Genomic DNA, 23,381 nt, shown 5'->3' on the forward strand with positions numbered 1-23,381 from the left:
AACCAAGGAATGGAGGGATCTGAGTCTAGAATTGCCTAAAACCTGCAGATCCTATTCCTTTATCCTGCTAATCGCTAGATCGCTTGCTGTGGTGGCCCTGATGGGTCTAGCCCTGCTTTCCAGGCTTAGGTTTTCTTCTTCAACTTCCACGGTCTCATTCAAAGTGATCTAAAGGATATCGTGATGAAGGACATCTGCTCTATCCTAGTGAAGCTGGACTGTCACATGGAGAACCTGAAACACCTCTGATCCACCTGGGGCCACAGCCAGCTGCATCCCCGCTGCCACAAGCTGCATTTCTCCAGGCTGCTGGTCCTTTGCCTTTTCTTTGGCCTCTCAACAGTAAACCCATGCAGGCTTGGCCATGCATGGTGGCATCTAGGCCATCCAGGAAAACCTTCTTGGAGGTCTCTTTCTCTCCCAGTTCATGCAGTGGCTTCTGTCTCTTACCTGTACCCCTCCGTGCCATCCCTTCTGTTCTTATTTTTTACCTCTCTTAAGATAACTGGTCCGTTATCTCAGCAAGGACATCTCACCAATGTCTCGTTCCTGCCCTGCCTCATCTGAGCTGTCACCAGTCCTATTTTGTCCTAATCTCTTGTAGTATCGCTCTTCCTGACCTTTCCTTTGTGCTGTTCTAGCCTCCTCATTCTCATCAGCACCTTCCTGTCACCGTCTCCGTGTCCGCTGGTCTAGAGAAGAATGCCTTCACCCAACCGTGCTGTGAAGATGTGGCCTTTGCCTTGGAGGAGGACAAAACCTTGTTGAAACTGGACCTCAAGAAGAACAAACTGCAGGACAAGGGCATTTCCCGCTTATTAAGAGCACTGGGGAGCCCAAGGTGCATGATACAGAAATTAGGGTGAGTATCGCCCAGGTGACCACGGGCCACATGGCCACATCTCATGCTGGCGCGGCTCTCCGGCTTGTGTCTGCGTCCCGTCTTGTGTTACGTGCCTGTCACTGAGCAGAAAGGGAAATTCACATTGGAGGGGGGTCACAGGCGCTGCCAGGGATGTCCGCTGAGCCGGAGCCCGAGGTTGGAGGCAGCCGCTAAGGATAAGGTGATGGAGATGGTGCCCGGAGCCAAGGGGGAATGCTGCCCCTCCGCGGTGCCCGTTCGGTGGTTAAAGCTGTGTGATGCTCCGTAGTTCTCAGTGGTCCAAACCAAATTTACTTCTGATCTGAGCAGAAGATAATGAGCCAGAAGGAGTCACAGCGGGCCAGAGGAACCTCCTAAGGGTCCCGTTACATAGTGCTCTCTTTCAAGGAGCGTATGAAAGAAGCAAAACCTCCTTCTACCTGCTCCTTTGCCTTGGTGGGGGAAGATCTTTCATCAGAGCGTCTGCTGCCTGCAGGAAGCTCATGTACAGCTGGATCCTCAGATCCATGGCTTTGGTCCGGGAGCAGCAATGGGTGGGTGGGAGGCCAGGGAGAAGGTCAGTGCTGTGGCCCTCTGAGGAAGGATGGTGGGTAGATGCTAACAGGTTCCCCCCACGTTGGGGCCTTTGCAGGCTCCACAGCTGCAGTCTCTCAGATGGCTCCTGTAAGCAACACTCATCCGCTCTTGCCAAGATCTCCAGCCTCCGGCGTCTGAATCTGTGTGGGAATATTTTCACTGACCGATGCGCTGCTGACATGAAGATCCTCATCCAGAGATATCCCAGCCTCACTGAGATCACATGCTTCAGCTCCTCCTGCCCGTCCATCCGTGCATGGTGGGATTTGTCATGTGTGTGTAGATCTGCGCTGCACACATTACCGTTCGTGCTGGTTGCCTTGATGGGGCCACCTTCATCCAGGTGTTACGGGCCTGAAGGACTGTCTCCAAAATAGGTGCTTCCCTCTGAGCTGGTCATTGAGGGCTTTCCTCAGATCTGGCAATATGGGAAAGAGTTATTTTCAGCTGAAAATTGGCCTCCTTAGCCACCGCTCCAGAAGGACACAGCCCTGAGCAGTCAACTTCGATATCCCAGGGCATCTCCTGTGGCACCAGATCCACAGGTCAGGCTGAAGCCCCTGCGTGGGGTTTCGTTTGGGGGCTGCAGACCCCTACACGTGCCTCCGTACCGGCAGTGGTGCCGGGAGAACCATGCGGCTCACCCTGAAGTACAAACCTGTTCCTGCTCAGTTCCCGGCGGACCGGCATGCTCCAACCTTCGCTCTTGGTTCGGAAAATCCCCGTCCTGCAGGTTGCTGGAGGCAGCAAGGGTGATACTGGGGGCGATCACCACGCGCGAGCCCGCTTCCTACACGCTTTCTCTAAGCTCCTGCTTTTGGCGCCTGCTGCAAACAGTCGTGCAGAAGTAGCTGAGGTTTGGTGTGACCCAGGAGCTCCGAAGCCGCCTCGCCGAGCGTCACCCTCGTTCTCCAAGGCCTCCGCAGCTTCGCTTCCCGGGTGCTCCGCGAGGATAAGCTCGCCCCGCGCCTGGGGGTACCAAGGTCCAAGCGAACGCTCAGGCGCCTTCACGAAGGCAGGAAGCGAAGCCGAGACGTGGCGCCGGGCGGCATCGGCTCGGAGCCGTAACACCCGGAGAAGGAAGCAGCTCCCGTTGCGCGAGACGTAATTACTTTGATTGCAGCCCCAAAAGGGGCGGCAGAATCGGGCCTTGCCCTGGCCCAGGGGCACATGTTTTGGCGCCGGTGCCATCTCGTGTGATGCAAGAGCCTTTGCGATCCTTACTGCTGTCCTCCGGCTCGGGTTTAGCCGTTGGGCGCAAACGATTGATCTGCAAAACGCCGTGCGCTGCCTCGCTCGGCTTTTTTCTCCTCCGGCCGCGGCCGGAGACGCTGTTGTGCAAGAGCATCGGCGGGGGGAGCCGGTGCAGCTGACTCCGATCCCGGCCGGCTGCTGCTTTCCGGGAAGAGCCTCCTGGAAATCCCCGCGGCCTCCCGGTTTGGGCACGGGCCGGGAGAAAAGGCTCTCGTGGCTGGAGGGGCCAGCGCAAGGGCAGGGGATGGGAGCGGGATGAGGGGACCGGTGCCACCGGGGGCGACGCGAAGGTGTGGGGGACGCTGCCGGGCAGCACCCGTGGCCTTGCAAAGGGGACGTGGAGCTGCCTGGTGCCCCTGGCACCCGTTAGCGCCCGGGCAGTGGTGCCAGCTGCCAATTCCTGCAGAGGGGCAATGCCAGTGCGGGGCAATTTTTGCATGAAGTAATCGCTCTACGGGGTCTTGCACGGGGCAATTCCTGCACGGAGGAATCCATGCATGGGGCAATTCCTGCAGGGGCAATGAGTGCGTGAACACGCATGTGCACATGTGAGGACGTGTGTGCATGCATGAGCACGTGTGCCCATGCTCGTCCTTGCATCTGTGTGCACTCCTGCATGTGCAAGCCTTCATGTATGTGCATACATGTAGGCGTTTGCTTGCATGCGTGTGGCCATGTGCGAGGGGCAGAGGATGTGCACGCAGGCACGCGTGTGCTTGTGAGCAGCAGCGTGAATGCATCCGTGTCGGTGTTTGGCTGCCTGTGTGCGCTCGCATGCGTGTGTGTGCAAGGAGTGCACGCAAGCAAATGTGTACGCGTGTTTATGTGGCTGTGTACACGTGTACGTGTGCGTGCGTGTTTGTGTGGGGTGCATGCACATGTGTGCTTGCATGTTCGCACGTGGGGTGCACGCACACGCAAGTGCGTGTGCCTGCTTGCATGTAAGGTGCATGCGTGCATGTTTTCTCACACATGGTGTGTGCATGCGTGTTTGCACGTGCATTGTGTGCATACATGCACACGCGTATGCGTTTTCTCATGCGTGTGTGCGTGCCTGTTTGCATGCAGAGTGCACGCATACACACGTGTGCACGCATGTCTGCACGTGGAGTGCATGCACACAGACGTGCCATGCCGTGCCTGGTTCTTTATTTATTTATTCATCTATTTATGTATTTATGTATGTATTTATTTATTTTATATTATCTTTATTTATTCTTCTTTTGCTCCGGCCCTTGCACCCGATGAGCCTTTCCATCGCCACCTAATAACACACATTCGCCCTTCGTGGTTGCCTCCGATCTCTATCCGGGCTTGGTCTTCGCATCCGATGGGGACGGGGACACACTCGGGGGACAGCGGCAGTTGCCACCACCGCAGCGTCAGTCCCCTGCCCCATGGCTCACAGGGGACCCTCGACGAGGGCGACGGCTTTCGGGCCGGTACCCGGATTTCTCGGCTCTCGGGAAGCTGGAGGAACCGGCGGGACTGAAGCCACACGGCTGCACCGGCCTTGGGGATGCGTCACTTGCCGGTCACCGGCTGCCTTGAGGCGAGGTGACGGCGGCACCGCTTTGACGGGTTCGGCTGGCGCGGCGGCATTTCGTTCGCTTGGATTTCGTTGCCTTTTCCCAAGCCGGCACCGTCTCGACTGACACCAAATGGCAAAGGCGACGCTGGAGGTGGGCGCCGCCGGGCAGCGAGGCTTTGGGCGTTTGGGGCTGGCCTCTCCCCCGAAAAAAGGGGGGAGGGCGAAAAAAAGAAGAAAAAAGGATGAACCCAAATGATAAATTACTCAGAGCATCAATTAAAAAAAAAATAATCACGTCTCGAGAAGAAAGCAAGGTGGGGGGGGGGGGGAATGGACCTGAATGAAGAACCTCGATTTGCCTGGTGGTGCCAGGCTGGGGTGGGGATGGAGGGGGGGGTCACAGTGGCCCTGGGAAGCCGGGTCGGACCATCCTCAGCGGCGGCTCGGTGGCCCCCCCCAAGGCCGTCGAGTGCGGTGGTGGTGGTGGTGGTGGTTGGTTGGGTGGGTGGTTGGTGGTGCCGCTCGGCTCGCTGGCGGGTGCCGTTCACAGGGCCGGGCAGGCGACCTGGTGCCTGACGCCCTCGTTGCACATGAGGGCGGCCGCTCGCTCGTCGCTCTCGCCGTGCTGGCACTGCATGTAGCTCACGCCGTGGGGCGAGTAGCTGTGGTGACACACGTTGCACGGTCTGGTCATGGTGCCGCCCGTGCTGCTCCTCGGGAGGTAGAGAAAAGTGAGCACCGGGGGGCACCCAGTACTGCCTGATGGCACCCCTCGGAGCCTGGTGGCACCTGTCAGTGCTCAACGGTGTCTGGTGGCACACATAAGTACGTTGTGGTGCCCGTTGGTGTCCATCAGCACCCAGTGGCACCCACTGGTGCCCATCAGCACCCAGTGGTGCTCATCGGTGTCTGGTGGCATGCATCAGTACCTAGGGGTGCCCAGTGGTGCCCACTGGTGTCCATCAGCACCCATTGGTGCCCAGTGGCACCCACTGGTGTCCATCAGTACCCAGCAATACCCATCATTGCCCAGAAGTACACAGCAACGCTCATCAGTGCCCACCGGTCCCCAGTGATCCCCAGCAGGGCCCATCATTGCCTGGTGGCACCCAGGAGTGACCACTGGTGACCACTGATCCCCAGTGGTCCCCAGTGATGCCCAGCTGTAGCTGGTGGTGCCCATCATTGCCTGGAGGGCCCCTGTGGTTACCATCGGTGACCGGTGGTACTCAGCAGCACCCCATGGTGCCCAATGTTACCTGCTGGTGCCCATCAGAGCCTACTGGCCCCTTTCGGGTGCTGGCCCCGGGCGCGCCGTGCCCACTCACCTGCAGTCGCTGCATGCCCGCTGGCACTCCTTCCTGCGGTAGCGGCAGACCAGAGCCCAGATGAGGAGCCCCAGCAGGGTGAGGAGGAGGAGGGAGCCCAGGATGGAGCCCACGATGATGCCCGCTTGTCTTCCTCCTGCTGAGGGAACAAACCCTATTACCGCCGGCCTCCCTGCCGGCTGCCTACAACTGCCCAACTCCCGGGGCAGCCCTCCATCGGGCTGCCCCGGGTCACGGTGCCCACGTGGAGCCCACCATGAGCTCAGCCAGCTCAGGGTGGCCTTGGTTGGGGTTGGCAAGCCCAAGGATAGAGCCGGCCCCCCTCCCAGCATGGCCTTCCAAAGGCTGCACCTACTTGGCAGGAGGTTGAGGTTGAGCTGGCACAGCGAGTAGCCCACACGGTTGGTCACGCGGCACTGGTACACGCCGGAGTGCGCCTCCGACAGGCTGCGGATCAGCAGGTCACCGGGAGCACGTCCTGCACGGGAGAGACAAGGTTCCTGTGAGCCCCCACCCCCACCAACGGCTGCCACACATGGGGACACGCGCACCCTCTGCTGCGGGTGCACACAGACACGGGCACCCATGGAAATGGGTGCACACAGACATGGGAACACCCATGGGTACAGGTTGCATGTGGACATGGACCTGCGTGGACATTGGCACTCTTAAACATGGATGCACATGGACACGGGAGCACACGCACACGTGGGAAAACGCAGCCGTGGGCAGCCACGGACATAGGTGCATGTGGACATGGGCAGCCACAGACACAGCTGCATGTGGACATAGGCACATCTGGACGTGGGCACCCATGGATATGGGTGCAAAGATGGGCATCACCAGACATGGGCACCCACGCTCCCCTCGCCTCCCTCCGGCCCGTAGGGTTGCAGTCCCCAAGAGAAGCTCCTCCAGAGCGTGTGCAGCCTCGCTGGCGCCCATCACCTCCCTCTTACCTTGGATGGTGCCAGATGGCAGGCGCCCCCCGCCGTAGCCATCGGCCAGCTTGGCCCACTGGTAGGTGAGGGGGCTGGTCCCTCCTCGGCTGTAGCACCGCAGCAGGATGCTGCTGCCCTCCGTCACCTCCCCCTCAGTCCAGCACTGTGGGGTGGCCGGCTTCTCTGCAGGGTGAGAAGGACCATCAGCGATGCGGAGCCATGGAGAGCAGATGCCAGGGCCACCCCACCCTGGGGTGGGGTGGGGGGATGGCGCAGCAGCTGCTGGGTGCTGCACCATGGCCCCTCACGCTGGCGATACCTGCCAGGGGCTCACCTTGCACGGTGACGATGACTTCGTGCACGGCTACAGTGTTCTTCTTCACCCGGCACTGGTAGGTGCCCGTGTCGGAGACCTGCAGGTCGGCCAGGCGGATGGAGGCATCGTGCTGGCTGGGGTCGTTCTGCACGAAGGCCACTCTGTCCTGCAGCCCCGAGCTGCCGCCGTAGTTCACGTGATGGTCGTGGTAGGACAGGAACTGGCGGGAGGAGCAAGCCGTAAGGCTGGGAAGGGCCAGCCCAGGCTGGTGGCAGCCTGGGGGCTACTAGCCAGGAAGGGAAATGCCCTAGCCATTTCCACGAGACAGCTGTCCTGCCTGTCCCTGCTCAGCACTGCCTGGTCCTTCCCAGTCTTACCTGCCCTGCCTGGTCCTTCTCAACCCTTCCAGATCCTACCCAGCCCTACCTGGCCCTGCCTACCCTGCCGGGCTCTGTCTGGTCCTTCTTGGCCCTGCCTGGTCCTTCCCAGCGGCTGCAGGATGCAACTGGGTGAGGGCCCCTGTGCAAGTGCCCGTGGCTCTGTGGGTGTCGACCCAAGGAGGCTCCTGAGGCTGCACATGGGGCTCTCCTCAAGCTGGGCAGAGGGGAAACTGAGGCACAGAGCATGAGCCGAGCCCGGGAGCTGCAGTGAGCACCCAGCACACTCACCACGTTCTCCGGGCCCGTCCGCTCGGGCGTTATCTGGATCCACTCAATGCCCAGGTCCTGGGGACCGTTGTCTTCAGGCTCAAGGACGTAGGGGCAGCCCAGCTTCACGGAGTCACCCTTAGCCAGATACAGCACCTCCCGGCCCTTGGTGTTGATCCTTACAGCCAGCAGAAGAGCTGAGAAGAGAAGGGCACTGATACTGCTGTCCGGGAAGCGCGCAGGTGCCCATGCAGGGCACAGCCCACCCAGAGCCCTGGTACCCGGACCCCACGTCCCATCACCACTCGACCCATTGGCAGCAGGGATGGAGCACAACCCTTGCAGAGACCCATCTGCCAGGGCCGAGCATCCACCAGGGCTGGACATCCCACCGGGACCAGGCATCCACTGGGGGCTGGGCGCCCGCCAGGTGCAAGCCGAGCTGTTGGCACCGCGTGGAGGTGAGGGGGTTCAACGCTGGCCCCCTCCCCCTCCGGCTTTGGACATGGGGCGTCCAAAGGGTGGTGGGTGTCGGGGCCACCCTGAGCACAGCTGACCGCGGGTCGGGGGGGGGGGCTAGTTCCATCTCCATCCTGCCAACCCTTGGCACTGCAACCCAGCCTGGCACCCCAGGGTGCTCCATCCTCAGGAGCATCACTGCGGGAGCAAAGCTGAGCGCTGGGTGCTTGGCATCCCTTGGCGGCACCCTAGCGAGGCGCAGGTGTCCGGTGGCGCCTACCTGGCATGAGACCCAAGAGCAGGAGCCGGCTGGTGCCTTGCCCTGCCATGATGCTGCAGCCGTGCCAGCAGACGCGAGGACGGAGCGGGAGCGGAGGAGACGACGGGGAAGCCGGGCCGCGCGGGGCTGCTTTTACATGCTGGGCCGGGGCGCTCCTCCCTGTGGGGCGGATGCCTTTGGGATGACTGAGTGGCTCCAAGCTGTGAGTGAGCGATGCCGCCCTGCTCCACCACCCACCTGCTAATTAAACGCTGCCATGCTGTGGACTCCTTTCCAGTCAGAGCTGGGCTGGGGGGGGGGGGAGCTGCTGCAGGTGACACGGGCAGGGGACATCTGGAGGAGCAGAGCAGCCTTGGCCCCGAGGTGTCTTGCTGCTGGTAGCCCCGGTGTGGGCATCTGCAGGGATGAGTGGGGCTGGAGGGAAAAGGCTGCCTCGGTCCCGCTGGGAGCGGCCCGAGCCACATGAAGAAGGTGGCTTGGCTCAGTGCAGGTCTCAAGATTATGGTGTCCCAAAATCCAAGGATTTTGGTGTCCCAGGAGGGCTCAGAGCAATTGTATGAGCTTAAAGGTGCAGTTTGATCATGGCTTTAAGTTGCCTGAAGTTCCTTCTCCTCCGGTCCTGCCCCCTCGGTGAGCGGGTGCGAGGATGCTTGAGTTGCGCAGGGGATCGGGGCACCCGCCAAGCCCACGCCAGCACCATCAGCCCTGCTGAAATGCAGCGCTCTGGCCCGTTTGGTTCCCCCATGCCAAGGCTCCCTGCACAGGGACGTGGTGGCCCGGCGGCTGCGAGGACAGCAGACCCCAACCTGCGCTCAGCAGCTGGGAGTGGACGTGCAGCTCCAAGCGCAGTGGCAGAGCCAGGAAGAGCCAGGAGATGAGGCACAGCAAGGCTGAAAGCTGAGGACAGGGATGCTCTGCAGCTGGGCTGGAAGATTTTGGGATGGGGATGCTCTGCGATAGGGCTAGAAGATTTTGGGACAGGAAAGCTCTGCAGCAAAGGACAGAGGAGTTGGGGACAGGGATTCTCTGCAGTGGGGCTGAAGGATTTCGAGACAGGGATGCTCTGCAGTGGGGATGCAGGAGGCCAGGACAGCGATGTCCTCGAGCAGGGTGGAGGAGATCAAGGTCAGCATGCTCTGCCCTAGGGGAGGGTTCCGGCCACAGATGTTTCCCAGCCTCTCTGTCCTCAGTCCCTGCATCAGTCTGGGCCTTGAGAGCCCTGCGTGCAGGGATGCTCCGGTCCTGGGGGTCAGTCCCAAAGCCTGGCACATCCCGTGCGCTGGCCTGCGGCACAGCGACCTGTACTTTCCAGACTGTGACTGCCCAAACCAGCTCAGCAGCACCGCCTAGCCAGTCCCAAACATTCCCCGGGGCCATATGCTGCTCCATTTACTGGCCCCAAGTTGAGCTCATTGCTGCCAGTTAACCCCTTGCTGGCACTGTGCTGGGAGCTGGGGCTGAGCGGCGCACGTGCTTTGCAGCGTCCGTGATTTCGTGGCCCCGGCGCATGGTCTGGCCCTGGGGCCAAGCAGCAAGTGCAGCTTTGCTCCCCGCCTGCTGGGGCCATTCCCAGCTGGTGCCGTGTCGTTCCCGGTGTGACAGGGCTACGGCTCACTGCAGCTTGAGGCTCCTCGCCGGCGCGGCGCCCTGGCCGTGTTGGATCTCCAAGCTGGTGACTCCTACATTCCTCGGCGCGGGGCGCTCCGCTCGTGCAGGAAGGGTGGGGAAGCCGCTCCACCCTGGTGAACCTTCTACCAGTGGTCAGAGCACCCACGGCGAGGCAGGAGCGGTGGCTTTGAAACCCTCCAGGCTGAGCCTGGCCTAGAACAACGCTGGGACTTCCTGGCTAAAGCAGTGACTGGGAGTGACACGGCTGGTGCATGGCCACCAGGGTCTGAGGACCTGGACACAGACAGCGATGGAGATCAGGGCAGCCGAGCCTGGCACTGAGCACCGCAGACACTTTCTGGACTGGCTGTTGGTGCCAAAGATCCAAGGGGACCTGGAGAATTTGGTGGCTGCTGCAGAATGCTTCAAGCTGGGTTTCTTGACTACCTGCACTACATTTTAGGTGGTGGAGATATGTCCTGGATGCCCTGGAGTGCCAGTGATGTGTACTCAGTGCATGTCCCTTATCGAGATGAACCTCACAGCCCAGCAGTGCCTGGCTCCATCGCTGCTTAGAGATGCACAGCAGCTGAAGCAGAGAGACAGGGAAGAGATAACAAGAGGCAATGACATTTCCTCATCTGCATTTATCCACCCCGGAGCAGTGTAGAGGCTCAAGTGGAGTCCTCCAAGCTGTCTCTCTGCCCTGGGCAGTCTCACCTTTGCTGGCTCTCCTTATATTTTCGGCTGCTCTGGCAATTAATCAGAGCCACTCCTATAGGATCGCAGCCCTCGGCCCTGCCTTGCCTCAGCAGCTGCCAGTCCCCATCCGGGTTGGTTTGAAATGTTTGCATCAAGCTCTGGTTTCTTTGCTTTGCCCCCGGAGAAGGCCACTGTAGCAGAGCCTAAAGGTGAAACCTAGTTGAGAAAATGACACTTCCAGGGCTGATGGAGCTGTGGTGGCAGTGATAGCCCTGCACCCAGGGTAGGCAACCCTGGTGAGCCAATGTCAAGGCTCTGTGCATGGAAAACAGCCCACCTGGTTCATGAGAGACCTGCCTGAGCTGCCCCTTGTGGGCTAGGAATACCCAAGCTGCTCCGATTTGCTTTGGTGCTGATGCTGACAGATGCTGGGCAGCTAAATCAAGGACCTGGGGATGCTCCTGCCTCCTCTGAGGACGTAGTCTGCCCTCTGACACTTTTCCTGCCATATGTGGATGGGGATATGGGATGTAGGATCAGCCTCAGATTCTCCCTGGGAGCAGGAGGGCGATCAGACAAGAGGCCTTCAGATTACTCAAGCTCATGGAGCTACTCCCAGCCTGTGAACTCAAAGCGAGTAAATGACGAAAGACACTGACCGTTCCATAAATATCTCCATTTATAAAATTTCAATCTAAGAAAATAGAAACTCTTAAGTTGCTGGGGAAACGGTGCTCGGTTCCTTGCATGGTTGAACCAAGCCAGGGGCTGCACTTGCTCTGCTCAAAGCCTTCCGCTCCACCTGGGCACAGTACTTCTCGGGGATGCCGGAAGCTCTACAAAGGGAAGAGAAATCATCAGGTACCCTGTGTTACACCAGGGTTGGGGCTTCAGGAGCACAGCTCTGGAGCGGATTCTGTTTGAAGAGGATGTGAAGGAATCTTTTGCCTCCTGAGAGGTAGTCCAAGGGTTAGGAGAAGTAGGCCAGGAAAGACTTCTAGCGACGCAGGGAAGCAGGCTCCAGGGAACCAACTGGCCGGTGACAGTGCCTTACCTGAGCTCCTGCATCTTCTGTCGCTTGAGCTCAGTGAGGCGCTCACTGCGCTGGCGGGCCTCTTCCTGGAGCCGCCGGCCCTCCTCAAAAGCAGCGATCCGCTCTTGCACCAGCTTCTGCTGATGCTCCCGCATCTGGCGCCGGACTTCATTGGCGTGGGCGAGCTGCAGAGCTGCTCTCTGCACCTCCTCTGCCTTCTCCTTCTCAATCTGCTCCCGCTGGACTCTGGAGGAGGCCTCGGGGCAAATGAAAGCCCCCTCACCCCTCACCACTCCAGCCCCTGCTTGGGTGCAATCCCTGCTGCCCCGATAGCCAGCTCGCTGGGCCTTGGCCAACGCCAGAGCTACAAGGACTGTGCTGACCTTTGTCAGCGGGAGCCCATGCAGCGTCCCCCCCACCCCAGCAGGCTTCGTGCTGCCAGAAGGCCACGCAACCCCTGCAAAGCAGGTACTGGCCGTCCTGCCAGCGAGCTCCTAGCAGCACCCATCTTACCTGAGGATCCTTTCAAAATCGTTGCGGTCCTGCTGCACCTGCACGGCCACGCCGTGCTCCCGCGCGGCAATCTGCTCCAGGCGGCTCTGCTTCAGCATGTCGTTCGTCTCTGCCTTCTTCCGCGCTGCCTCCTTCTCCTTCCGACGCCACTCTCGCTCGGCAGCCTCTTGGCTGCGCTTGGCCCTCAGCGCATCCTGACGGCAGGGGGATAGTAGTAAGGCTGGAGAGCCGATGGTACCATGCTAATCAACATCAGAGCTGAGACAAGTGGGTGGGCAGGTTTGGGGGGAAAGTATGGAAGAATCCATGGTTTTGCCTTCCTCCCAAAGCCACAGAGACAGCACTGCTCCCACTCACCTCTCAGGAGGGTGAGCAGGGCTCTCCTAGCGAACTGCAGAGCACATCTGGGGAAAGGGATGGGATAGGGCAAGACCTCAGCTCCCCACCTGCAGCTCTTCAGTGTTGGGAGGCAGGAAGGGATCCTACTGCCCTCTTCCAGGGTTGGGAATGCAGCATGACACTATTTCCCACTGGTCTGAGGGGTGGTGGGGCTCGTTTAACAAGCTGTTGTACATTTTTCAGGAAGTTTCCCTGAATTTCCAATCTCTCACAGAGGCACAGGTGAGGTGAGGAGTTCTTCAGCCCTGGCTGCTCCATCCTGCCTCTGGCCCAGAGGCCTTCATAGCTAATGCCCAACTCCAGGACAGCACTGCTCTGAGCTGGCCTGAATCTGCAGCATCTCAAGTATATCCATGACATCCAGGGGAGCTTCCGCTTTGCTGGGGTGGAGATGAGGGAGATGGCGAGAGAAGCTAGGCCTACGTGGAAGCAAAGCGCAAGTCACCAAGCTGTTCACCTTCTCTGCCTGGTAGTCTTGGGCTCTCTCTTGTAAGGCCCTCAAGCGTGCTGTCTCCTTCTCCTTCTCCCGACGGATTCTCTCCTGTTCAGCTTCAAACTCAGCTTCCCGTGCCTACACGGAACAGAACCCTGTGGCAACTCCCTGCAACACCTTTGCTGCCTGCCGCCGCTATGCCAGCACCAGCACACGTGCACACGCTCCGTCTTACACCCAGCATTCGGACACACGTACGCAGTGTTCACATGCAGCACTGCGTGCAGACGGGTGCCCGGAGTATGGACTTTACATCAGAGCTCATATGGACCACATTGGCCAGCTCATATAGGTGCAGAAATACTGAAGTCCTTGCAGAGGACCTGAGAGGGACAGGATGGGATGGGCCAAAATTGGAGTTTATCATCAGCCTGCTTTGCTTAAAGCACAGCGGGTTTCAGAGGTCTCTGTGCAAGGGCTGGCGATGCCATCTTGACTCTGCCCCTCCTAAGTACCATTTTCTGCCTCTGATACTCAAGCACCCGCTGATCTGCCATCTTCTCCTGCTGGAGCTGCTCCTCCCTGAGCCTCTGATTTTCATTGTTGATACGTTTAATCTCGGCCTGGATTTTCCTCTGCTGCTCGTGTTTCTGCTCCAAGTCCTGAAAAAAAGTGCAAGGCAGAGGGTCGGAGGGATGACAGGGAAAGAGCCATAGCAGAGAGCACTCCTCACTGTGGTAGCTGCCTGGCACCTACCTTAGGGTCCAGCAACAACACTCAGGCTGATGAAAGGCTCATCGGGTTAAGTTCACTTTCCAAGTATGTCTCTTACAGCTTTTCCAAAAGACTAGAGCCTTAATTCTGCTGGCTATTGTCTCCACACACTGACTCTAACTTACCCAGCACCAGGACATCCTTCCAATGAGGTGATAATTTAACTCTAGCCCCCTCTACTCCACAGTGGCTCACTGGTTTCTGCCCAGCATACCTTCAAGTCTTCCATCTGCAGCTTTTTCAAGTACTCCAGCATCTCCTGAGCCTCCTGGTCCCGCTGCTCAGCTTTCATAGCCCTCTCCTCTGCATTCTGCTCAATCTGCTTCACAAGCTCCTGCCTCCCTCTATAAAGAAGAGGCAAAAAGAGTTCTCTCTGGCTCAGCCCTGCTGTTGGAAGCAGAAATGTTGCTATAGACATCAGTGGAAGCTTCTGCTACGAGTGCCCTTCCGCAGCCTGACACGCCCCAGTCTAGCTGCTGTGACTGTGAAAGGTGTGGCATGAAGCTGGCAACTAGAGGTTATCCCAGATCCTGCACAAGGTCTGGGAGGATGCCCAGGGATGCCTCTATGGGAAAGAGGGACCCATTCACTAACCTGATCAGCTCCTGCTTCCTTTTGTGTTCCAGTTCCTCCTGCCTCTCATTGGCCTTTTGTCTTTCCACCTCCATCATCTGAGCCAGGCGTTTCTCCTCCTCCTCTAGCTCCTTTGCGATTAGCTGCTTCTCCAAGATCTGTGTGTCACGGATCATGTGGCACTTGGCATCGAGGATCAGCTGTGGGGACAACAGGCCTCTCTGGTCTCAGCGATGACAACAGGGACAGACACACAGATGAGGAAGAGGTGGAAAAGAAAGGAGAGAAAGGCCAAGGGCAGTGACAGGTAGAGCAGGGTTTAGATCTAGTCCTAGCTGTGCCGTGAAGCGGCTGGGGGTCTTGAGGCAGCCTCCTTAATCTCTGCCTGTTGATTCCTCAGATGCAAAAGGACTGAAGGAGGGAGAGCAGGCTCTCATGAAGCCATCCTGTATATTCAGCTATTTCAAACACAGCCTGGTGCCAGCAAAGCCTTTCTCCTTGCTGGTGGGCAACCAAAGCTTGCTGGGGGCTCTCAGCAGCCTGTTCTAGCAGACAGCTCAGGCTTTATGTTGCCAGTGTTGCACCCACTCTGGATAAAGGTGGCCTCAAACCCCAGGAACTAGCTGGCATTTACATCACCCTACTCTGCTAGAGAAAGAGCACCTGGGACCTAGCATGGCAGAAGGTACTGTGATGCCAGGTGATGATGGGGGAGTATAATGGAGGGGAGAAAGCCCCTGGCCCTACCTCGCTGAACTCCTTGATCTCATCTTCCTGCTCCATACGCATCCTGCTTGCCCGCTGCAGCAGGTGCTGGGCACGGTCCCTTGCTTCCTCCTCCAGGTCATTCAGTTTGCTCTTCTTCTGCTGCAGGATGGCCCTTTGCTTCACAGTGTTCTTGCGCTCACTCGCTGCTTCCTGAGGAGACAGGCAAGGCTGCCAAAAGCCAAACACCCTCCTGGGGCCATCCCATCCCTCACAGCTCTGCAAGGGTGACCATATCTTGTGCTGAGTCTGCCTGAGGGTGCCATTGGGGAAACCTTGTTCACAAGGAGCACACTCCACCACATCGTGTTGCAGACATAGAGCCCAGGAGGTAAGCAGGCTCTTCCAGCTGTGGCACAAAAACTGGGCAGCCTCTTCCTACATGCTTGAGGAGACACCTCACTCCAATGTAAGAGCATCAAGAGGCCTTGCTACACCTTCCAAGGGGGCAGAAACACAGCACAGGGTCTTCATCATAGCCTCCAGGATCACAGCAGAGACAGCTTGGGGAGCTGGTAGAAGCAAGGAGTGTTGGATGGTCCCTTCAGCCACAGACCAGGCAAACCCAGGGATCCCAGTACAGTCCTTCCTACGCTGGACAGGGGATCCAAGGAGATCTGACATTTCAAGCCTCCCCTGCATGGCTGTCTTGGGTGACCTCTGGCAACAGTCTGCCGGGCTGTGACTGTTGTAGTCACAGTGAGCAGTGACTACAATGCCTGGGGAGCAGGGAGAAATGTCGGGGTCCTTGAGCAGAGCTCCAGGGACAGCCCCAGCTGGGCTGTCTAACCCAAAAGTTTGGCTCTACCTGGGAGCATCCACTTCCACCAGCAGCCTGAGATCTGTCTACCAGCAGCTAAAGAAGAGAATGTAGGGGAAATGCCTACTAGAATGGCGTTCTTCTCTGCTTTGAAGGCTGCCAGCTTGGCCTCACGCTCCTCCTTGGTCAGCACTCGAGACGCTTCTTTAATGCGCTGGAAATCCTCCAGGCCGATAACAAGGGATGCTGCTGGGTTCTCTGCAGGGACGCTGGTAGCATGGGAAGCAGGGCACAGAGAGAGATCAGTCAATGGCACAGAGTCTCTTACAGCTCCTCCATTCCCTGACCCACTAATCTCCCTGCCTGGCAATAAAACCTGCCTGGACTGCCAAAAACAGGGGTTACAGGAACGACTGAGCAATTAGGAGTCATCTGAGAGCAATGCAGGAAGTGTCTGAGCTGAAGGCTTCCCTAGTGTGAGGAACGGGATGTGATTCTCCTGGTCTGGGGGAAGGGAGAAACAGAAAGTCCAGTGAAAGCTGCACGATGCTGTGATGCGTGGAGGACAGGATGCATGGCAGGGCAGTGAGAAGGCTCCCGTGGAAACCCCACGACATTCAGCACGGGCCTAATCAGCCCCGATAAAAGACGCTGAAAGCATTTCAGACCTTCCCAGCTTTCATCTGGAGAAAGTACGACCACAGCCCTGATGTCCTTCCCAGTGGGACGTACTGCTCATCCCTGCCTCTGAACAGACTGTCACCGATACTGTGCAGTGGACATCTCCTGAACTCTGCACCCACAATGAAGGAAACCACAGGCTTACCCATACTGACCCTTTACGTCCCCTCTCAGCCTGAAACCTCTGTTCCATCCAGACAGATTTGGGGAAGCAAAAGCTATCTTTTTGTTCTGTTTTATAACACACAGCATGGTCAGGCTTCAGATTTGCACAACTCCAGCGGAATTTTGGCTCTGCTGTCCTAGGAATCCATTCTGGCACTGCCCAAACACGGAGCACCATCTCCCCTCCCAGTGCTGGCAGGTGACCCTCCAGCAGTCACTGTGTCTTTGCAGGAGACTGCAAGGTTTAGTGGAACAAACACCAAGCAGCGAGCCATGAACTCTGCACATGACTCGTGCTGTGGCTTAGAGGAAATCATTGAAGCTTTTGATGCCCCCATTTCCCCACTTGTAAAAATGTGGATAATAATATGGGGCTGTTTTCCATGGGAGCTGTAGGGAGTTAATTATTCTTTGTATTACTCAGATACCATGGTGACGCGTGTGGTGCAGGAGCATATATTAACAAAATGCATAGAGCACTTTGAAGATGTTCAGGACTAAGAATTTAGTCATTATTATCACGCATCACCTTTCATCCACCCATATGAATATGAACAGATACCTGCATAATGATCACTGGAGTGACTGCATCACAGCATCGGATTGCAGGACGCTTTAAAGAATGGCTAATGGTAACAATGACAGTAATAAATGTAATGATATAGTGGCCACTACTTTAGTTGTCTCAGTGTTTGGGTGACCAACTCAAGATGTCTAGGGCTTGATTTTCAGGAACGAAACCAGCACAAACAGTTTCTATTAGCCGCAACTGAGGCTGTGCAGCACATCTGGAAATTGGCCCTCAGCAACATTGACATGGCCAAATAAGAATCTGAGCGTACAAAATAAGCCACCAGTCTTGAAAACCTGAATCAGTGGCTCTATCATTTCACTCTCCATAAAAACTCCAAAACAAGGCCCTCCCTGGTGCCGATCCCATGTTTGTTTTACAAGTCATAACAGCGTTACATTATGGTTCCAAATTTGAAGTTTAGTTGAACTCTGCACAGAGCCATAACTACAAAGAAAATTTAGCGAGGTAAAAATTAGGCTAAACTGGATCTTGCCAAGATAAATGGCCTTATTCTTGTGTATGTGCTGCAGGCTTTTAATGAGGTGAAGTAATTAGGACCAGGGTTCTTGGAGTTCAGTCCTGCTTACAAAACATCTCTGTAGAGAAACATATGGCTTGCTGCCGTGCACAGGCACCAGATGATACTCCAGTGCCAGCCTGCCTTTCCCACATGGGGATTTTTAGTATCAGGGCACTGGAGGAGCTGTTTGATTGGTGAGGAAGAGCAGTTTGCCTCTTTGAGGAATTATTTGGTCCCAAAAGAGCTTTTCTGGCTGCTGAGAGAGCTTTACGGCTTTAAGTTGCTTTTCACTGGTTCTCATGATGATTCACTGCCTCTGTAAAACATCTAGTGCTCTGTGCTTGCCAGCTCCATTGCCGTCCACATCAGATCATTGCTGCTCATTCCTCCCCTGAGACGTTCTTGCAAGCAGGCGTGACAAGCTTAGCACACAGAGACGTTGCTATGACAGACACACGGGCCCCCGGTTCCCGAAAGCTCCTCAGAGCTGACACTCAGGCATGGACTTACACGAGGTCCCGGATGAGGTCCTTGGTGACAAGACGGATGGTCTCAGCCTTGTGCCCACAAGCAGACGACATTTTCTGAGCAGGCTGCACATCCCGAAGGATCACAACGGGGCTGTCGGAGCGCGACTGCTGCAGGTTCTGCAAGGAAGGGTGACATCTGCTCCCTGCCGCCACCACCCCATACCCATCTCTCTTCCCCTGAACTGCTGGGCACACAGGTACACCGGACAGATGCTGGGCTGGAGATAGGAAGGAGATACGGATTTCCGTCAGCTTAGTTCTCAGAGAGCATTTGTGATGCTTTCTGACAAATAACTTGTCACATCACCAAATTCAACCAAAGTCTGGGCAAGGGAAGTAGGTTTTGCCTCGATAGCAGCAGTTTCAACTTGGCCCCCTGCAAGGGCCTGGCCAGAGCAGAGAGAGAATTGAAAATTCCCCCTGCTTTTCCCCCAACAGCACTAGGTTTAACCTAAAAATTTGGGCACCAGTCTTTCTAGTCTGTTTTACCCAAATCTGAAGGAAACAACCAGGTAACAGATACTTTTCTGGGGCAAGACTTGGCAAATACACAAGCATTGGCTCACCTAACTTGAACTGATAACAGTTGCACCTTGCCCTTTCCTTATTTGTGGGGACTGGTACCTATGTCCTGCTGAACACCATGGGCTCTGGCAGGAGCAGGAAAAACACGGCAGAAATAAAGTGAGACTGAGGCACCCTCACAGAGGATGAGCAGAAGGGTCCTAGCAAGAGGGAAGTGTGGAATTCCTTGAGGTCCAGCTATTGCAAGACAATAAACCAGCAGACTGCAGTGTGCTTCCTGGCTTGCCAGTGCTGGATTCTGGAGAGAAACCAGCCCTCCCAGTACAATCTGCCCTGAAGTTGGTCCAGATCCCTTTGTTCGAGCCGACAGTGCCACCTAGTGAAGTGTCACCCTGTCTCCAGGGTGACTCAGAGACCCTGAGGGTGCTCCTGCCGCTTGCTCTGCCCACGCCAGCTAGGGATGGGTGCCAGGTGCCCACCGCAGAGGTGGCAGCAGCTCCAGGAGAGCACACAGCGCCCCTCTCCATGCACATCTCCTCTGGCAGCTCCGCGGAGACTGCCACAGCATGGTTCAGCCTTGAGTGCTGGCTGCCGGGGTGGGGGAGAACACACCAGGGGCACTTTCGAAACAAGCGTGGTTTGCAGAGCTGAGGAAAGCAAAGCTCCTTCACCGAGCAATGGAGCTAGATGATCCCCAACGAGGTGACCCCAGCCTGACACAACCAATTTGGAGATAAAGGTATGGCTTCCCAAAGCCAGGATGGCTTCCAAGAGTACAACCATGGGTGTGGGCTTCCCAGCTAAATCCTTACCCAAGAGGCTATGCCACAGGGATGAAAGGAACCACAAGAGCTAACCTGAGGTACAAGTAGATGTGTGGTTTTCTTTGTGCTTCTATTTATTATTCGAGCTTTAGAATTCTAACTGGCTGGTAGAACTTTATCGCCTATAACCAGGCTGGCACTGAGCAGCTTCTTGGTAACTTGCTGCCAAGATTTCCATCCTGCCAGTCTGGTGATCCTGAATCAAGGACTCTTCCGTAGCCCCTGCTGCAGATATTGGGTTTTTTACTCATCTAACAGACACAAAGTTTGAGACCCAGAGACATCAAGACAGGATGTAGGTACAGCCACTCAGCGCAGCTAACCTTGCGTTGCTCCAGGAGCTTCTGTAAGGAACTTCCTGCCTTTTATATATTTCAGCTCTCAGCAATATCAATCACTTCCCTGCCAGTCACTGTGGGCCCCCAGTGTGAAATGTTGAATTAAAGGGTTTAACACTGAAACGCCCTTACAAATAAAGATAATAGTATTATTCATTGCATTCAGTCTTTACATTTTCCTCAAAGCCAGGAGAACCCCTTGGAGTGGATGCTGATTAGTCTATGCAATCGCTCATCTTGAAAAACCCAATTAGCACTCGTATGATTTTTACAACATTTTATATAAGTACCTTGAAGATACGCGGATAAATTATTAAACTGCCTTGGGCTCCTCTGGCTCACAGTGTTTCAAGGTACTTGTTTGCACAGGAATCCAAAGACTCCCAGACCTCAGCTCACTTGCAGCTCACACTCCCATTCTCCTGCACCATGACCACTTGTGCAACCTCCAATTTCAAATCGGAGGTGGTTTTTAATACACATTTCTTCCTCTCCTCTGATTACTTAGAAAAGCCAAATGGGCTGTGGCAAGTCTTTTTTGAAAGATTTGTTCTAAGCGATAAGGCTATACGATAGGAAGTTCCAGCCACAAACACACACACCCACTTGGAGAAATGAGTGTACTGAATATTATGCACCGTTCACGAGCTGCAGCTAGCCACCAGCCTGGCAGTTCCTGCAAAGCACATCCAGGCAAGAACGTTTTTGCATCGTATCAGCCAAGGAGATGGCGAGCGTTAGATGGGTTAAATATAAGCGTCCAAATTTGCAGCCTGGTCCTTGTTGTCTCAGTCCGTGTCAAAGACGAAAGCAAAGATGACATAAAAGGGCAGGGAGGGCTCAGTGCTGCAGGGTGGGAGCCATAAATCCAACCTGCCAAGTGAAGAAGCATCTGGGAGAGTCAATAAAGGAGCTGGGGAAAAGAAGAGGTGGGGGGAGGTCATCTAAAACATCACTTTTTTCCAGCATTTGAAGGTCCTGCTCATTTTGACTAGAAAATGTCATCTTCCACCTCAGAGTGAGAGCCTAGAGCTCTTCTCTCAGCTTGCTTTCAACAGCAAGGGGAGAGCAGAGGGTACGAGAAGGGAGGAAGTGAGTGTTTTCCTTGCAAGAACCGGAGAGGAAAGAGCTGTTGCTCTCTGTTTATCTGCTGACTGAACAACCAAGGCACTCAGCCAGGAGGTCAGAGACCTGCTTCAATTCTTTCTTGTATCCAAGGGAATTGAATTTATAGCTCCCAGAAGAAAACCCAAATCTGTTTGCCACAGGCTGCTCTGGAAGCTTCCAGCCCCTGCTCCAAAGGCTCTTTATATAGCCCACATTAAACAACTACCGTCTAACGTACAGACTCTGTAATGTGGGTTCCTCTCCTTTTCTGGGGTGTCTCCACTACTAAGCTTGCTTTGTCTCAATAATTATCTTCTGAGTGGCGTTAACAAGGACAGAGCCACACGCAGCCTCTACTCTAGTGGTTGTGGCACTCTCCTGGAAGGCAGGGATGGATTTTGTACCCTCCCAGCTTGAGGGAGGACTTGAGGCGTGCACAGTGTGGTAAGGAACTAAAACAGCTGCGTCTCTGCGCTCGGAAGTGTATTTTGTGTATGTATTTTTTTTCTGTGGACAAAAACAGTGGCTCACCCACTCGCACACCAAAGGAAGGAAGCGGCCGCCGCAGCTTTCCGTGCAGAGCCCAGCTTGGCAGCGACGCTCTGAGACAGACAAACCGTTGCCACTGGGGAAGGTGATCTTGGGGTTATGGTTCATGACAACGTCAGCTCAGTAACATTAAAAAGAAAAAAACACAAACAAACCCAAACAACTGTATCCAATGCTAGGAATTAGGAGGAAAATAAGAGCTGGACAGGACATCTTTCTCTGTCGCTGGACAAGTCCCTGCTGGCCCTGATGCTGGATGCAGTCCCGGTCCCCTCAGCTCTGAGCGGACTCGGCAGGGGTGGAACGGCTCTGGGAGGACCAGCAAGGGCGATCGCGGGAGCACCGCGGCGTTATCAGTGGGACGCAAAGGGAGAGCGAGTGCCCCGCAGTAACGGAGCTGGAGTGAGCAGGGTGCAGGATTGGGGTGAGGATGGGGGCCCTGGGCGGCGGCGGAGGCACCCGCTGGCTCCCATTGCCACTGGCACCCCGGGCTGTGACCCGCCACCCCATCCCACCTCATCTCCCCGGTGGCCTCCTGAGGTTTGGCCGGTGGCGTAGCCCCCCCCTCCCCCCCCGGGCCCCCTTACCCGGGCTTCCCCGAACAGCGACTCGTCCACCTCGGTGCTCCGCGCCCTGGTCCGGTACCGGCCGTGGCCCCCCCGGCACCGGCTGGAGGTGGTGCTGAGGGCCCCGGAGACGCTGGCGGGCTGGGGGGGGGGGGGAGAGGGGTGGTGAGCAGGGCATGGTGGGACCAGGGAGGTGGGACGGGATAAAGCGGGGGTGGGGGGGAAGCAGGGGGCAGGAAATGGGGGGTTGGGCTGAGGGCTGGGGCTGGGGGGGGCGTGGGGGGGAGAGCAAGGGGAGCCTGGGAGGGGGGCGACAGCGGAGTCCGAGGGTGTCCGGGGGCAGCCTGGGGGTGGTGGCACTGAGGGGGCCGGGGGGGCCTGAGGGGAGCCTAGGGGGGCACTGGGGGCAGGGGGGGTAGTCTGGGGGGGGGGCAAGGGAGGCAGTGGGGAGAGCCTGCGGGGGGCCAGCACCGGGGGCAGCAGCGGGGGGAGTGTGAGGGCGTCTGGGGGGGGCACTGGGAGGGTGCTACTGAGGGGGCCGGGGGGGGGGCCTGAGGGGAGCCTAGGGGGGCACTGGGGGCAGAGGGGGGAGTCTGGGGGGGGGGCAAAGGGGGCAGTGAGGGGGGCGGAGGGGGGGTGTCACCGGGGGCAGCAGCAGGGGGAGTGTGAGGGGGTCCGGGGGGGGCACTGGGGGGAGGCCCGGGGGGAGCCCGGGGGGGGGGGGGCTCGCACTTACCATCCCGCCGCCGCCGCCGCCGCCGCGTCTCCCGGCGGCAGCTGCCCGTCGCTATGGCAACACCCCCCCCCCGCCGCTGCCCTGGGCAACAGCCGCGCGGGGCGGGGCTTCGCACGCCGGGGCGGAGCCAGAGCGGCTCGCGGCGGAGGGCAGCGCTAGGCGGCAGGAGGAGGCGCTCTATGGTGTCCGGCTGGCGGGCACACGCGCGCGCGCGGGTAGCGGCGGCCGCGGGTGTGCACGCGCCCACGCGTGTGCCCCCATCCTTACCCACGTGCACACTCGCGGAGGGGCTTGCAGCGGTGCCCACGGCCGCGCGGGGCTGCGTGCGCCCGCGCTCGGCGGTGCCGCCTGTGTCTCCCTGTCCCCGCGTGTCGCCTTCCCCACGTGTGCACGGCCGCCTCCCTCTGCCACGACATGTCCCCCTGCCCACGCGTCCCGTGCTGTGTCACCCTGTCCCATCATGTCCACGCGTGTCCCCCGCCCCATCGTGT

The 23,381-nt window shown here is 57.4% G+C and overlaps 3 protein-coding genes across 6 annotated transcripts; 1 reads left to right on the plus strand and 2 right to left on the minus strand.

The window, feature by feature from the left end:
* The first annotated feature begins 350 nt into the window (after positions 1-350).
* LOC134152311 (ribonuclease inhibitor-like) lies at positions 351-4,553 on the plus strand. The gene is made up of 3 exons (XM_062597575.1): positions 351-407; positions 642-862; positions 1,515-4,553. Exons 1-3 carry the CDS (start codon positions 351-353, stop codon positions 1,834-1,836), a joined length of 600 nt encoding a protein of 199 aa, XP_062453559.1. The 3' UTR covers positions 1,837-4,553.
* Positions 4,554-4,788: 235 nt separating this feature from the next.
* VSIG8 (V-set and immunoglobulin domain containing 8) lies at positions 4,789-8,264 on the minus strand. The gene is made up of 7 exons (XM_062598105.1): positions 8,216-8,264; positions 7,498-7,673; positions 6,848-7,049; positions 6,532-6,696; positions 5,928-6,050; positions 5,573-5,711; positions 4,789-4,957 (listed from the first exon to the last, which is right to left on the minus strand). The coding sequence occupies exons 1-7, from the start codon at positions 8,262-8,264 to the stop codon at positions 4,789-4,791; spliced, it is 1,023 nt and encodes a 340-aa protein (XP_062454089.1).
* A 2,922-nt stretch (positions 8,265-11,186) lies between these two features.
* On the minus strand, positions 11,187-22,984 carry CFAP45 (cilia and flagella associated protein 45). Of its 4 annotated transcripts, XM_062597789.1 has the most exons (12): positions 22,891-22,984; positions 22,176-22,295; positions 18,226-18,362; positions 15,903-16,044; positions 14,998-15,168; positions 14,272-14,450; positions 13,892-14,021; positions 13,419-13,565; positions 12,928-13,041; positions 12,072-12,265; positions 11,580-11,804; positions 11,187-11,361 (listed from the first exon to the last, which is right to left on the minus strand). In XM_062597789.1, the coding sequence occupies exons 1-12, from the start codon at positions 22,891-22,893 to the stop codon at positions 11,238-11,240; spliced, it is 1,686 nt and encodes a 561-aa protein (XP_062453773.1). In that variant the 5' UTR covers positions 22,894-22,984; the 3' UTR covers positions 11,187-11,237. The 4 variants fall into 4 exon arrangements, with proteins under 4 accessions (XP_062453773.1, XP_062453774.1, XP_062453772.1 ...); XM_062597790.1 differs by lacking the exons at positions 22,176-22,295; positions 22,891-22,984 and adding an exon at positions 21,571-21,876 and having other exon boundaries at positions 11,580-11,713; XM_062597788.1 differs by lacking the exons at positions 22,176-22,295; positions 22,891-22,984 and adding an exon at positions 21,571-21,876.
* Between the last annotated feature and the right edge of the window lie 397 nt (positions 22,985-23,381).

Source organism: Rhea pennata, chromosome 31, assembly GCF_028389875.1.
Source record: "Rhea pennata isolate bPtePen1 chromosome 31, bPtePen1.pri, whole genome shotgun sequence".
NCBI lineage: Eukaryota > Metazoa > Chordata > Aves > Rheiformes > Rheidae > Rhea > Rhea pennata.

Bases quoted from the DNA above. Each gene is read 5' to 3' on its own strand.
- VSIG8 (XM_062598105.1), bottom strand. From the start codon at position 8,264: ATGGCAGGGCAAGGCACCAGCCGGCTCCTGCTCTTGGGTCTCATGCCA. The intron at 7,050-7,497 runs GTGAGTGTGCTG...TCCTCCCGCCAG, and splicing joins GGACGGGCCCGGAGAACGTG to TTCCTGTCCTACCACGACCA. The intron at 4,958-5,572 runs GTGAGTGGGCAC...CTACCTCCCGAG, and splicing joins CGGGCATGCAGCGACTGCAG to GAGCAGCACGGGCGGCACCA.
- CFAP45 (XM_062597788.1), bottom strand. From the start codon at position 21,696: ATGAACCATAACCCCAAGATCACCTTCCCCAGTGGCAACGGTTTGTCT. The intron at 18,363-21,570 runs GTGAGCCACTGT...CCTTCCTTGCAG, and splicing joins TTCCTTTGGTGTGCGAGTGG to AACCTGCAGCAGTCGCGCTC. The intron at 14,022-14,271 runs GTTAGTGAATGG...TCTTCTTTATAG, and splicing joins AGGAAGCAGGAGCTGATCAG to AGGGAGGCAGGAGCTTGTGA.
- LOC134152311 (XM_062597575.1), top strand. From the start codon at position 351: ATGCAGGCTTGGCCATGCATGGTGGCATCTAGGCCATCCAGGAAAACC. The intron at 408-641 runs GTCTCTTTCTCT...GTGCTGTTCTAG, and splicing joins CCAGGAAAACCTTCTTGGAG to CCTCCTCATTCTCATCAGCA. The intron at 863-1,514 runs GTGAGTATCGCC...GGGCCTTTGCAG, and splicing joins TGCATGATACAGAAATTAGG to GCTCCACAGCTGCAGTCTCT.